The 15,208-nt window shown below is 32.3% G+C and overlaps 4 protein-coding genes across 4 annotated transcripts; 2 read left to right on the forward strand and 2 right to left on the reverse strand.

Annotated features, from left to right (window-relative positions):
• Nucleotides 1-290: 290 nt before the first annotated feature.
• LOC135133970 (ras-related protein Rab-43) lies at nt 291-1,593 on the reverse strand. Its single transcript, XM_064062536.1, has 3 exons — nt 1,206-1,593; nt 814-1,155; nt 291-751 (listed from the first exon to the last, which is right to left on the reverse strand). Exons 1-3 carry the CDS (start codon nt 1,416-1,418, stop codon nt 641-643), a joined length of 666 nt encoding a protein of 221 aa, XP_063918606.1. The 5' UTR covers nt 1,419-1,593; the 3' UTR covers nt 291-640.
• A 142-nt stretch (nt 1,594-1,735) lies between these two features.
• Nucleotides 1,736-11,034, forward strand: LOC135133969 (superkiller complex protein 2). The gene is made up of 12 exons (XM_064062535.1): nt 1,736-1,900; nt 1,953-2,138; nt 2,189-2,402; nt 2,452-2,613; nt 2,664-3,525; nt 8,059-8,476; nt 8,929-9,207; nt 9,259-9,486; nt 9,538-10,288; nt 10,338-10,528; nt 10,579-10,713; nt 10,766-11,034. Exons 1-12 carry the CDS (start codon nt 1,898-1,900, stop codon nt 10,970-10,972), a joined length of 3,636 nt encoding a protein of 1,211 aa, XP_063918605.1. The 5' UTR covers nt 1,736-1,897; the 3' UTR covers nt 10,973-11,034.
• Nucleotides 11,035-11,145: 111 nt separating this feature from the next.
• LOC135133914 (uncharacterized) lies at nt 11,146-12,650 on the forward strand. Its single transcript, XM_064062463.1, has 3 exons — nt 11,146-11,347; nt 11,398-12,222; nt 12,272-12,650. Exons 1-3 carry the CDS (start codon nt 11,287-11,289, stop codon nt 12,550-12,552), a joined length of 1,167 nt encoding a protein of 388 aa, XP_063918533.1. The 5' UTR covers nt 11,146-11,286; the 3' UTR covers nt 12,553-12,650.
• On the reverse strand, nt 12,640-15,196 carry LOC135133913 (protein-cysteine N-palmitoyltransferase Rasp). The gene is made up of 6 exons (XM_064062462.1): nt 14,361-15,196; nt 14,112-14,293; nt 13,506-14,051; nt 13,238-13,455; nt 12,844-13,184; nt 12,640-12,795 (listed from the first exon to the last, which is right to left on the reverse strand). The coding sequence occupies exons 1-6, from the start codon at nt 14,467-14,469 to the stop codon at nt 12,683-12,685; spliced, it is 1,509 nt and encodes a 502-aa protein (XP_063918532.1). The 5' UTR covers nt 14,470-15,196; the 3' UTR covers nt 12,640-12,682.
• Nucleotides 15,197-15,208: the final 12 nt, after the last annotated feature.

Below are 15,208 nucleotides of genomic sequence, written 5' to 3' on the forward strand. Positions count from 1 at the left end.
CGTGCATGTAAGATTTACTGTGCTTCAGAGACGAGGGAAGTTAACTTAATTTTAGGTCAGTGTCATAATCATAATACACAGACAAGAAACGTTATACACAATTGTAGTACAAAACGTCTGATGGCGTTTCAGACGATTATTAAAATTCTAGAACCACAGATGTTGCAGCCTTCTAACAACTTGTTTATCAAGAAACCAACCTGCTTACAATATATGTGACCTACTTACTGTTAATATGGTAATAAAAAAAGGCATAAATGAATTTTTTATCATTATTATTGTTACATATTTTCCACATTTTTTTACTGTATTAAAATCACTAAAGCTAATAAAATCATTGATCGATTACTCCACACACAATAAATACTTTAAATATCAAAAATTAGATTACATCTTGTCAACAACATATCAATAGGTATAACTACTACGTAACAGTTAAATATCACCTTTCAAAACCTAAGATTAATTACTGAAACATATCATTTAACTTTACGTGAGTATTAGCTCGTCAGTACATCCATATTCATGAGAATATCTACAAAACATTGTAAAATTTCAAAAGAGATTAACTTTAAAAATGCACATATAAAACAAAAAGTAATAATTATTAAGGCACAAATGTGTTATGCTATCACACTACTTAAAATAATTTTTGCGTGCAACTACTACATTTTGACACTGCTTTACTATCACCTAACTTGACAGTATCTTCATCATCATCATTTCCCAACAAACCGTTGTCATGTCGTCTCTAAAAAACTCACAATCATAAACGCTGTTATTTTTTCATTAATAATTATTAATAAGACTTACCTTTAGTTCTGTGGCAAGACAAAGGAAGGCTTCTTCAATATTCGAGTTATCTTTTGCACTAGCTTCTAACACAAACAAAACTTCAGGCATATACTGGCACATAACTTCGGCTTCTTCAAATTCGACTTCTCTTAAACTTTCCATATCAGCTTTATTACCTACCAAAGCTAAGAGTACAGCACTGCCTGAATATCGACGAACTTCTTCCACCCATCGGGCCACTGACAAAAATGAAGATCGCTTTGTAATATCATAAACTATTATCACGCCGTTTGCAGATCTGTAGTAGCTTTGTGTGATGGTACGAAATCTTTCCTGTCCAGCGGTATCCCAAATTTGTAGCTGTTACAGTGCATGATTAACAAACGATGGTCATTATTAAATCATATTACCTTGACTTTTTTTCCATCAACCACTACAGTTTTCATTGAAAAATCCACACCTATTGTATTACCGTGCCTTTCGATAAAAGTTCCGTTTTTGAATCTTTGTACTATGCAAGTCTTTCCAGTTCCACAGTCCCCAATTAAAACAATTTTAAATAAAAAGTCGAAGTTATCTTCTGGTGGTATTGCCATCAAAGTTGTAGGATTTCGAGCCGTCATGGTTTTTTTTAGAGTGTGGGGCTATTTCGAGGAAATTCTTTAATTACAAATATTTACCTCCCATTTCGAAGGTTATAATTAAACCCCATTACTAGATTAAAAACATCTGATGAGAGAGGGCGCTGACCCCGTCAACTTTGTAGAATAGCCAACAAAAAAATATTACAGCTAGATTTAACATAATTTTTTAATTGATCTATTACGTTTCAGATTGTAATAAAATTTTCCAGTTACATGAGAAAATAAAATTGAGATGTTCGAAGGGTGAAACAAACGGCATTTACAAGCACACATCTCGGAAAAATATTTTGAAATTTTATGGAATGTTGGTGCTACTTACAAATGACAACAATTATTTCTGACATTCTGACATTTCTGTGATTGCTTAGATAAAACATAACCTCTTATAACCCACACATTTTATTTAAAACTATCAAAAATTTAGCAAATGCATGCCGTAATTTAAACATAACTCAAACATGGTACGAAAATATATATCCTTTTAAATTGTAATTTTATTAAATGTTTTTGTAGGATAAATTGGAAGTAGATCTACCTCCAATTTTACCTGACGTTACTGAAGTACTTAAAGATTATGTTATTTGTCCAGAAAGACTCCCTATTCACAGATATGAAAGAAATCAAGAATTTTGGCCTCGAAAGCCAAATTTGAAAGATTTACTACATTATGAAGGGTTTCCCTTATGCACCACATTAAAGGTTTATTATTTTGAATACACTTCTACCAGTTTTCTGAATTAATTCCATAGGTACAACGCGATCCAAATACTGGCGAAATAATTGAATTTAAAGAAATACTGATTCAAACAACTGGAGCCAATGCTAAGAATTCAATGTCTTTAAACCGAGCACCTGCTCCTCCATCAGAAGCTGTCAGAGGCAATGCATCATACATACCCTTTCAACCAGGCAGCTTTCCAGATCTAGTTTCACAGTTGCCAAAACAAGAAATCCTAGATACTGGTTCATATTTTTCTTCCAAAATTATTTAAAACTAATTTTTCACTTACAGAGTTATTAACAATACCACCTGGTTTTTCCCGAGGGATTATTTTTGATAAAGATGGAAGAACAGTATTATCAAAAGATAAAAAACCTGCAGAAAAAGAATATGTTGAGAATTCATCTGACGTCATTAACTTGTTAGAAATTATACAAGAACATGGTTTTTCTGGTAATTTTAGATCAACTTTTTTTTACACTATTTTTAAATCAAACTTGCAGGATCCCCACAAAGTCAGGCCATAGAACAAACAGATGGTGAAGAAATTATTCAAACCGAAAAACGCGATACACTTCCAGAAGAGGACGAAGTTTTGCCTAATGACCCCCCTGTTTTAAACATTAGCGCAATACCGCCTCCTACTGAATTTAAAAGCACTGAATGGGCTATTCTTCTTGATACTTCTAAACCAGTTAGAGATTTTAAAGAACGAATACCAGAAATGGCCTACCAATTTCCATTTGAATTGGATACTTTCCAGAAATTGGCCATTTTACAGTTAGAACAACATAATCATATTTTTGTAGCTGCTCATACCTCAGCTGGTAAAACAGTTGTAGCTGAATATGCCATTGCATTGTCACAAAAACACATGACAAGAACTATTTACACTAGCCCTATTAAAGCTTTATCTAATCAAAAATATCGCGATTTTAAAAAAGAGTTTAAAGATGTTGGTTTAATTACTGGTGATTTTCAAATAAACCAAACCGCTTCTTGCTTAATTATGACCACAGAAATTCTGAGGTCAATGCTGTATTGTGGTAGTGATATCACTCGTGATTTAGAGTATGTGATATTTGATGAAGTTCATTATATTAATGATCGAGAGAGAGGGCATGTTTGGGAACAAGTACTTATTTTGTTGCCAGCGCATGTTTGTGTTGTGTTACTGAGCGCAACTGTTCCTAATACTATAGAATTTGCTGATTGGTTAGGTAGAACCCACCAAAGAAAAGTTTATGTTATCACAACTTACAAGAGACCTGTGCCATTGATTCATTTTCTATACACAGGAACAGGTGGGGGTTCCAGAGATAATCGCTACATGGTTTTGGATTCTGAAGGCTGGAAACTGAGAGGGTAAGTAAAAATTTACTTCTAGTAGCGTTGTCATTAAATTATTCTCCAATTCATATACCGGGTGTCTGGAAATTAGCGGATTAACTCTCCGCTACGCTCTTAACAATCAACTGGTGAGTCTGGGAAAAATAGTAAAAAAAATCCTCAGATTTTGGTGGATTTATGATTTTAAAATTGGTTCTTTTGCTACGTTTAACAACTAACCAACACATTCATTATCACAATAACTAGTAATACAACTTTTAGTTAATATTTCTGTCGCCCATGCCATGACCATGTTTAATTACCATTTCATGTAGAATGTGCAAAGATATGGTTGTGTTATTTTTCTAATAATTTGATAAAATTCCATTTGACAACAATGTTTGCCTAATATAAAGTATTGTAATCGAGTCCATCGGCCGACTCTCAATTTTTACGTTTTTTCGACCTTTCATGACCCCTAGAGTACTATTCCGGACAAAAAATTTCAAACGACTTCACATTACATTGACATTAAATTGTAAATGTGGCTTTACGAACACCTAACCTGGGTGCCGGTCTACAGACCCAGTCGCTGTCCACTTGCGAACAATTGAGTATAATGTAGCCTTTGCAATACCCAACTGAGCCGAAATTTGTCCATACGACATGCCAATTTTACGAAAACTTATAATTCGGGCTTTATCAACTGGAGACACTGCCGGCATTTTGACAAAATAAATTCAAATTGCCAAAATTTGAAATTTATTTACGAATGTTTGTCAGAATGACAATAAAGGGTGATTTACAATGATGGTTTTTAAAATGACAGAAGCTGATTGTTTGAAATTTTGTGTCCGGAATAGTACGAAGATATAGGTTTCCCGTTTCCGTCTGTCTGTCCGTCTGCCGTCCCGGATTTTTATTAGACAGATAATCTCCGAAAGTACTGGGTCGATTGTTTTCAAATTTTGTATTTATATTATTTATATTTTGTCCAATTTTTCTTAATGTACGAAGTCTTTTTACCCAACAAAAAACTGATGACATGTTAACCATCTTATTGTTGAAAGAAAACTATGTATGTTAAAAAAAAAAGATTAAACCCCACCCTCCCATCCCGATCTCAATTGTGATAAGTTTTTCATTCCTAATCAGATCGCGGGGAGGAGTTTAATTGTAACATCAAAATTTCTCTATAAAATTCTACCCTTTTAAAAACATACTCCTACTTCATATGGTAATTTCTTGTAGAGAAGTGATAATTTTGTAACTAAGCTCCATACTTTAGCACACGATGAATAAAACATTCATCACAATTGAGAAAGGGTGGGTGGGCGGGGCTTATAATTTGTCCATTTTTCCTTAATAAACGAAGTCTTTTTTCCCAACAAGAAACTGAAAACATGTCATATCATATCCTGTTTAAAAAAAACCTATACTTATATTAAAAAAAATAAAAAAAGATTAAAGGGGAGGAAGTTTAATTATAACATCAAAATTTCTCTAGAACATTCTACCCTTTTAAAAACATATTTTATATGGTCATTTCTTGTAGAAAAAGGAGGATTTTGTAACTAAGCTCCACCCTTCAGCTCACGATGAATAAAAAAATTCATCACAATTGAGATTGGGTGGGTGGGCGGGGCTTATCTTTGGTCCATTTTTTTCTTAATATACGAAGTCTTTTTTCCCAACAAGAAACTGAAAACATGGTAACTATCCTGTTGTTGAAATAAAACTCAATATATTAAAAAAATGCAAAAAAAAAACAAAAATTAAACCCCACCCACCCGCCCCTATCTCAATTGTGATGAATTTTTCATTCGTTGTTACAGCGAGTGGCGGAGCTTAATTGCGAAATACATATTTCTCTATAAAAATTGACCAGTTCCAACATGTTTTAAGCTTCTTGTTGTGAAAAGAAAGCTACTCATATTAAGAAAAAACGGCAAGAAATCTGTCAAATTAAACAAAGGATAACAATCGAAAAAAGGAAATATTGTAAATTCGAAATATTGGAAATTAAAAAATCGGAAAATCGCATAATTGAGAAATCCAAAAATTGCAAAATTGAAAAATTTGAAAATTGGAAAATCAAGGAATTGAAAAATTTTAAGAATGAAACAAACGAACGAAAAATTGTAAAATCGAAAGAAACATTGAGAAAAAGGAAACGAAACGAAAAATTGTGAATAAAATCAAAAAAATGAAAATCAAAAAATCGAAAAATTAAAAATTGAGAAACTGAGACGCGAAAAATGAAAAATTATAATATCGAAAATTAGGGACGCTTTATGGAAAGGGAATTAAAATATGAGCCCGTGATTGGTTAAAAGTGTTAAAACATACATGTTGCATAGCAACGGACCTCAATTAATGGACCTCAGTGGCGATGAACTTTTAATTTAATTCGCTTTCCATAAACCAGATCTTAAAATTGCAAAAACGAAAGATTATTATGAAACCGAAACTTTGAAAAATGGAAAAATTCAAAAATGAAAGAAACTGAAAAAACATCTCAAAAATAGCTTAAAAGTAAATATAAATCCAGATTTTTCGAAAAATTTTATTTTTTTATGATAACCCTTATAAGTTAAAATAAAAATGTGTATAATGTAATGATATTTTGCATATTTTGGATAGAATTTATTCGGCAAAATTTTGAGATAACGTCATCAATTTTTTGGGAGGGTATAAACGACTAAATTTTGCTTAACGGTTTACCGTGATTACGATCACCTTAAAATATTTACAAGATTTCAGAGTAATCGGTTTTGCAGTTTCGCTATGAACTAAATTTCTAAAACGACTTCACGTTTAACAAGTCAAGGATACTTGACGACAGTAATTTGAAATTGTTATGTTGTTATTTTGAACAGTCGGCTTATCAGTCTGCAACAATAATTCTCCATTTACGAATACTAAACCTATATGTAGATGGTAACACGCTAACCAAAATTTGCCTACTCATCCCCACCAATATTGTGATGACGTCACTTCAAAATTGCACATAGTAAATGGGCTTTAAATTGTATGAAATAACATAGTCCTACACATGTAGTTTACGACTCCGTATTGAGTTTTTAAATCAAATCAAAATTATAAAACAACATTTTGCAATTTAATTTTGAATCTGCAAAACCGAATGCTTTGAAATATTGGAGATGGTTTACAGTTATGATAACCATAATAAATTTTTAATCAAAATATATTTACCTATCCCCTCCAAAAATTAATGACCTCAGCTCAAAAGTTAACCGAATAAACCCTATCTAAATTGTACAAAATATGATGAGTCTGTTCTTATGGTTTATCACTCCATTAATATTTTTTGGTTTTGTGTATACAGGTGACTCAAAAAAAATCATTGTATTTCAGGAGCGAGGGAAGTTCTGTCGAAAGAACTTTCGACCAATTTTTTCTAAGAGTGTATGTCAATTGCCAAAATCGGTCTTATTTTACCACCCACCAGCCCTCTATTTTCTTAGCGGATATGTCTGTTGCTAAAATTAGTTTTACCTTAGGCAGGTACTAGCCCCGCCCACCCACCCACCCTCTCTTTTCTTAGAAAGTTTGTCATTGCCAAAATCAGTTTTATCAGTTATCAGCAAGTACTGATAACTAACTTTTACAAAAAATGATCAAAATGTGGAAACATTACGAGCTTACTTATATGCCCAAGGCAGGAATTTTGAACATCTCCAGTGTTCTCTTTTGTTATTTTTGTTTTTGTTTATAATTTAAGTCTTATTAAATTTTTTGGTTTATGTATTAATGAAAAATAACAGCATGTTTTATTAATAATAATGCACAACGATTAATGACTACTGGTTGTAATGGTAAAAGGTATATTCAGCCACCATCGTTACCAAGAAATCACAAAGTAAGCCGGAGGTATTCACGCATTAGGTACGTGCACTGTTGCCAATTTTACTTTTATAAAATTACGTTTTTTTCGTAATCTACATCATAAAGAATGTTTTTATTATTTTTTGGACTTCCGAAACCCCCGTACATAACGTACTGAAGGGTTAATCCGCCATTTGTCAGACACCCGGTATAGAGTTGACAATATAGGAATCTCAAATACAATGTATTTTGAATGAAAGACTTTGAAATCCTGTTGCCAGCTTTCTTGAAACACCGAATTTCTGAAGAGATTGGCCTTATGAGCGTTATGAAAAATTATCGTAATCACAAATTTTTAGAATTATTTATACAGGGTATATCAAGAAAATAATGAATGAAGTAATTTATTTTAATAAGTAAGTCAAACACGTCTCGACCCATTTTCCTTAAAAAAAAATAGGAGTACATTTGAAACATCAAGTTTTACAGCTTATTTCAGAAATTACTGCCCAGAAAATTTGTGTAAAACATTAACATTTTTTAATCATTCGCTCTAGAAAATTGATGATATCATCTCAAAAAATTACGGAAAAATCGTTTCTGAAAAATACGTTCTGTAATGGAATATTTGTAAGACTGGGGGAGTTGCAGAGCTATCTCTCTTTAAATAGCTTTAAAATGTTGATTTTAATATAACCATATGTTTAATAATTTTTTCAGTTACGCCGAAGCAGTTGCATCCCTGCCAAAGGCTGATCCGAAATCAACATACCCTCATACAAAACCCCAGTATCATAATTTTACGCCTAAACAAGAAAAGGTTCTTTGGAACGGCTTAGTAGATCATTTGAAAAGAAATAATTTATTGCCGATCGTTGCGTTCACTTTTTCGAGAGCTAAATGTGACCAAAATGCCGAAAATTTAATGAGTTTAGACCTAACAACAAACAAGGAAAAAGCACAGATTCATATGTTTTTTGAAAAATGTGTAAGAAGCCTTAAAGAACCAGATCGCAATATACCTCAGATATTAAGAATGAGAAATATTTTACATAAAGGTATTGGAGTTCATCACAGTGGAGTGCTTCCGATTATCAAGGAAATTGTTGAAATGCTCTTCCAGAAAGGGTTGATCAAGGTGCGAATTTTAAAAAGTATATTTATGCAGATTTTTGGCCATCTACATAGCTGATAATGTTTTTAAATTAAATCATCACTTTTTGTTTTTAATGTGGTTTTAGGTAATATTTAAGTCTTATTTGAACAAACAGTATTTTCAAATTTTTTACAGGAAATGTCACAGTAAGAGAAAATTTTGATGATAAATACGAACGTCTCTTCTTTGTAATATTTTGCAACATATCGAAAATATTTTTCGTTTAGTATATACATAATCGTACTGTCAATTTGTCAAAAATCAGCTTTGTATGAATACGATCGAACCAAATGAAAATTCACAAAAAAATTGAGCTAACAGTCACTGTATCTTTCATCTGAAAGAATTTACGGACCAAACTATTACTAAATATTTACTGTTTTTTCATGTGAAGCAAACTATCCTAATTTATGTGATTAATCCTTTTATTGTAGTTGCTTTTCGCAACTGAAACTTTTGCAATGGGCGTGAACATGCCGGCACGTACTGTAGTTTTTGACTCTATTACAAAACACGATGGCCAAGAACGACGCAACTTAAAACCTGCCGAATACATTCAAATGGCAGGACGAGCAGGACGTAGAGGCCTTGACAGTGAAGGAACTGTTATAATTTTGTGCAAAAATAAAATTCCGAAAGTGGAAGAACTTCAGGCCATGATGATGGGAAGTCCTAATGTATTACAAAGCCAATTTCGACTAACTTATGGAATGGTAAAATTAAACTAAATTGAAAATTATAATCTTACTGTATACTACATTCAGGTACTGAGTTTACTTCGCGTTGAAAGTCTCAGTGTGGAAGGAATGATGAGTAGAAGTTTCAGAGAAGCGGACCACCAGAAGAAAATGGTGGAAAAACAACAAGAACTTGTTACAGTTGACAAACAAATCAATGAACTGTGCACCCAAGAACTAAGCGGTTATCTGCAACCCCTCGTTAAATTTTATAATTGTGCCTCATCCTATTTGGACGCAAGAAACAAATGTTTGGTGAGTAAGTTTTTGAAATGTGCTTAGTAACTATTTTGGGTAATTGTTTAGGACAATGTAATGTCATCGCCTAAAGTAATAAAGGTTCTGACCCCCGGACGAATTCTTTTATTAACGCATAAAACGCACGTGAATAAACTAGCTCTCTTACTATCTGTACTTAAAGGCAAAAAACCCTCTTACAAAGTCCTAATCTTGACTGACTCGAGCGCAACGGAACACCAATCGCAGAAACAAGACCTGTGGTATAAAATGATCGCTTTAGCTAACGACAACGTCTTTATACCCATCGGTTCGCCTGGTCATGAAGTTTTAACTATCTCAGCTCAAGATATTTTTGAAATCGCTGATAAAACAATAAAAATCGACACAGAACTAGTTATTAAAGACTGGGAAAAGCGGCAGATCGAACGGTTTAAGAATGATCCAATTGGACAAACATGCAAACAAGCGATTCAAGAGTTGCACAAACTGACCATGTCACTTAACGAATTGACAAAAAATAAAGACAGATTGTCGTACCTTCATATGATTCAAGATCTAAAAGTTAATGAACAACAGATTCATGAGGATCTTCTGTTGATGTATAAATTTAAAGACATCTTAATTGATCATTTGCCGAGTACACAAATTCCTAATTTTGAGGAGCAGTTCTCGTCTGTTTTTATAAGGACATTTTTGGAGAGGAAGAGAGATAGTTTGAAACATTATCTTTCCAGTGCTAGTCTGTCTTTGTATCCAGATTATGAAAATCGAATTGAATTGTTGAGGAAACTTAATTATGTTGACTTACAAAACAGAGGTGGGTAAAACATATAAAGCTGTATTTTTACTTGATATACAAATTTTAGTTCAATTGAAGGGGCGTGTTGCCTGCGAAATGGGTATGAACGAACTATTAATTACGGAATTAGTTCTTCGCAATGTACTGACTAAACTGCAACCTGCGGAAGTCGCAGCGTTATTGTCTGCTTTAGTGTTTTCGCCGAAGAAAGACAACAAAGAAGAAGAACTCGTACATATTACGGAAGATTTGACCAAGGTTTATTTACCATTGTTCTGCAACAAAAATTGCATTTATTTTATTTTCAGGCTATGAAAGAAATGCAGAAAATTCATTATGATATTGCAAACCTAGAAATGAACTTGGACATCAAAACAGACGAATTTCAAAACGATTTAAATTTTGATTTGGTTGAAATTGTGTATGAATGGGCCTCAGCAAAGGTGTGTGTGAAATTCTGCAATAATTATTGCTATTTGAGATTTTATTTTTTAGCCTTTTGCCGACATTATGTGCCTAACTGAAATCCAAGAAGGTATCATTGTACGCTGCATACAACAACTGAACGACACAATTTGTGATGTTAGAAATGCTGCAAGAATTATAGGAGACCCAGAACTTCAGAATAAGATGGAAGAAGCGTCCACTGCCATCAAAAGAGATATAGTTTTTGCTGCCAGCTTGTATACGAACGATTTATAAATCCGTTTTTTTTTACTTACGTGACGTACGTGATTTCCAATAAATAAAAAAGTTATAAATTTTCTTATAATATTCCTGAAAACCACCCAAATTCAAAAGGAACACAGTGGCGCGAAATCATTTGTCAAATGTCAAACAGTGCGACAACAAAGTCACTAGTAAAAGTGTCTAAAAAACTGTTTGGTTCGATTTGATTTTAAAGTTCCTAACCACACTTTTTGCTTCACATTGAGTATTTGTTATTATAAATTAATTATTATTTTCATCATTCCAATAATAGTGCACATTGTATGTGATTTATATAATAGAAAGACATGACCACAACACCAGTCTCTAAATCAAAGTTATCATGTAGAGTGGTAAAAAGTAAAACAGGTACAAAATTCATTGTAAGTTTGATGTAAAATCTAACCATTTCATTTAAGATGCCAAAAAAGAAGTTGAATCTCCTACACTTCAGTCAGTCGCGACCACCCCAATTAAAAATGGGCATGTTAATGCAGATACTGACTACAGTCCATTGTACTTTCCCCTCACACAAGAAACAAATGAAGAAATTGATGTTCTCTGGGACTGGCATTCGCCTCAAACCAGCCAAAGAAAAAGAAGGACGCAGAAACGGTTAATACCTGCCCAATCTCCAAAATTTCCCCTCAAGCGACATCCTTCGAACAACAACAACACTCAAAATTTTGAGAGATTGCGAAATGAGCTTAAAATTTTACAAGAAGAATTGGCGATGCCGGATGATGAAAGTTGTTTGTGTGTTTCGCCACAACAGGAAATGGAAATTAAAAGGGATGAAAGCAATATTTTAAGTTTAGAGCAAAATTGTGATGAATTCGAAGATTTGTTTAATGATTCCATAGATGAAGAACTTGTTTTGTGTAGCCAGAAAATAGAGCAAGAGTTGGAAAGTAAAAGTGGTATTAACAACGCACGAGTGGATTTGTCTACAAATATTTGTGATAATACAGAGATAAATAGTTTAATTAACAAGTATAATGACAAAAAAATTATCACTTCTAATAGGGATTTAGCACAGGAAAGTTTTGACATTTCATTTGATACCTTTCGAACAGAGGACAGAAATTTAGGTGTGCAAGTATCAAAACATTCTAAGCTGACTTTACAAAGAACACTTTCTGATATTCCTGTTAATAAAACTAATGTTATACACACAGCATCTGGGAAGTTGGAATTTCATAGAACAAAGAGCTTTGAACTAGCTGGACTTAACACACATAATCGTAAGTTGCTACTATTTTAGAAAATAATATTCTATCTTTGACGTTTTAGAGAACTTATCAAAGACTACCTTGGATGAGATTGAAAGGAAACGACTTGAAGCCAAAGCTAAATTAGAATTAAAGAAACAAAAAGACACATTCATAAGATCACCAGACAAATGTTCACCTGAAGAAATAGAGAAAAAAAGATTACAAGCGCTTGCTAAATTGGAAGCGAAACGAATACAGGATATTGTAGAAAAGAAAAGACAAGAAGCTTTGAAAAGGCTACAAATCAGTAGAATGAAAAATGCTTCTCAAGTAAAAAGTACGCTGACAACTAGACTTTGAACAAAATAGTTTACAGTAGTAAGTTAAGAGTTATATTTGTTAATCCATATTTTCACTACATTTAAATTGATTATTAAAAAAACCAAATTTGTATGAAACTTTTATTATCTGTTCTATTGCATTTACATTCTTAATTTTTTTTATGTTTTTGGGAAGATCTCTTTTCTTTTGATTTAATTTCAGTTGAAATTTGGCACATGGTGTATAAAATTATCAACAAAATCAAATTGCTCCACAGGATATCTAAAAAATGATGAATATATCACAGTTGCAATGTATAACAATCCTTACCATAATTTAGGAGTCTTGATACAAAAATATATCCAACTTTATTGCCACTAAAAAAATAAAAATTCGAGACGCAAGACATTGCAAGAAGAGGGCTAGCAGCTGCACATGTTATTCTTCTGCGCCATTTGGGCCCAACCATGATTTCCAGTGTTGATTTTTTCAAATATTCGTTATCAATCCACTTACTAAACTGTTCAATTACAATGCCAACATAATTTAAAACTGACCACACAAGGATAGACTCGTCAGTTCCATGCCATACGTAAATAAAAGTAAAACATATCAGACTAGGAATTAATCTGTACTTAAAATAATTCTTCATGAGCGGAATGTACATATAGCTACAAATGTTTAACACTTTAGTCAATAACTAACATTTTTCTTATCTAATTACCTTTGTAAAAAGTTATATAAACCAGCATCAAAGTACCTCCACATATCTGAATATAAGTGGACACGTCCAATACAAATAGGTAAAGAAGGCACTTCAATATTTTCAAATTTCTGAAAACTAGTAGATAGGCCATACATTATCACATATTTGATATGAAAAAATTGACCCATCGTATAACCATACCCATATAAAGACCATGAGCCAAGAGTTTGAATCCACTTAAAAAAATATATTTTTTCTTTATAACTTATTTATAAACAACACATACCTCGTAGTGGTAAACAACGGCATTCACATAAATAAAATGTAAAAAAAAGTCAGTAAAGACGAACCAAAATAAAAATCGAAAAATATTCAAAATTAATTTTAAAAAACGGTCCCACAAGTACTCGTCTGTTTTGTAACATCCTTCAAAATTTTTGTATGAAACAAATGGGCCAAGAACAAGATTCGGCATATGTAGACAATATGATGCAAAAGTTAGACTAATATGTTCTTGTTTAGAATCTATGAAGTCAATGCAGTATGATACGCATTTGAGATTCATCCAGTATATTGTAGTTACAATTACATGGGCAGACTGTGGGTTCAATTTATTTTCTGCTAGAAATTCTTCACTGAAACCAATGTACCTGTACATGAAAAGTAACAACAAAGTTAATATATTTGTAACCCAGATGATAAATTTACTTCGCGTGAAAAATAATACAAGTGCAAATAATAAAGGCTGAAATACTATTAGTCCCAGTGGAAGAATTCCTAACTCTGTAATTATAAATGTAGTTGAAATTAATATTTGCCACACTTGTAAAAGCTGTAAAATATAATTGTTAATGCTGGGTATTACCTACTAAATATGTGCCGTAATAATTACTTGAAATAATTTAAACTGACGGAGTACTTCTGACACCAAACACGAAAAAATAATCCATAATGGTATAGTTTTCAGTAATAATTTCATCAACCGCCATTCAGCATCACTATTATCTTTTCTTCGAGAAATTAGTGACCATCCCTCAGTAAAATCTGAGTAGTGATCTTCATAATTTTGAAAATCTACAAAATGATGACGGTATTGGTAAACAAAGTTTCTTTTGGGTAAATTTATGATTAATCAACTTACACTTGTTGGCGCTTGTTGCAAAGCAATATATTGAGAAAAAAACACACGTAAACCATATCAGAACATAAATAACGAATTCACTTTGTGAAATATCACGCCTCAGGTGCATTGCTTTGGGTAAAGTGTATCACGTGAAATCTATCAAATTCTTAAAAATCTTTTCCAGTTTACAAATGTTTTGTACAAAGTCTATTTTTAAGTAATCTGGATTAAAAACATTAAATCTGTGTTTGTTAAAATATGTTTGCTGCAAAATGAGTACACGTATGGCTTGTACCTTCGAAACTTGGAAAATAATACACGTTTTATCAAAAACATAAAACATTTTATAGTTTCATGAAGGCGTCGTTATAGATAAGTACTTCGTATTTTCACAGAACTTTTTAATTATCAACATGACCTTTATTTTCTTTATGCACTTCATTAAAAATATGTTTGTTCATATTAGGTCGTTCTACATAAAAAGTGCACAGTAGGTACTAATTGGTTGTTTTGTACTTCTGTAGTACTAATAATAGTCTACTTCACTAGTCAAAATCGATTATCTCCCGACACAAAATTAATTGAACACCACACAATTATCGGTTTTAAATATTTATATAAAAGGACATGAAGTACACCTATTTGGAACAATTTATAGGTTATGTAGTTATGTTGATTAAAATGTAAAATGTAGGATAGTTTTAGTTTTTTGCATTCAAACTCAGTGCACTTGTAATTTGTGCCTGGGAAATTAACAAACTTTATTAATGTATTATTTGAGTTTTAAACCATTAAAAAGTTTCAATCGCCGTGAACGATTACAACGTATTTTTATAAAACTATGACTACCAACATGGCCTTCACTT

Source organism: Zophobas morio, unplaced genomic scaffold (assembly GCF_036711695.1).
Source record: "Zophobas morio isolate AGI-343-1 ecotype UQ-CSIRO unplaced genomic scaffold, CSIRO_AGI_Zmor_V1 ptg000023l, whole genome shotgun sequence".
Classification (NCBI taxonomy): domain Eukaryota; kingdom Metazoa; phylum Arthropoda; class Insecta; order Coleoptera; family Tenebrionidae; genus Zophobas; species Zophobas morio.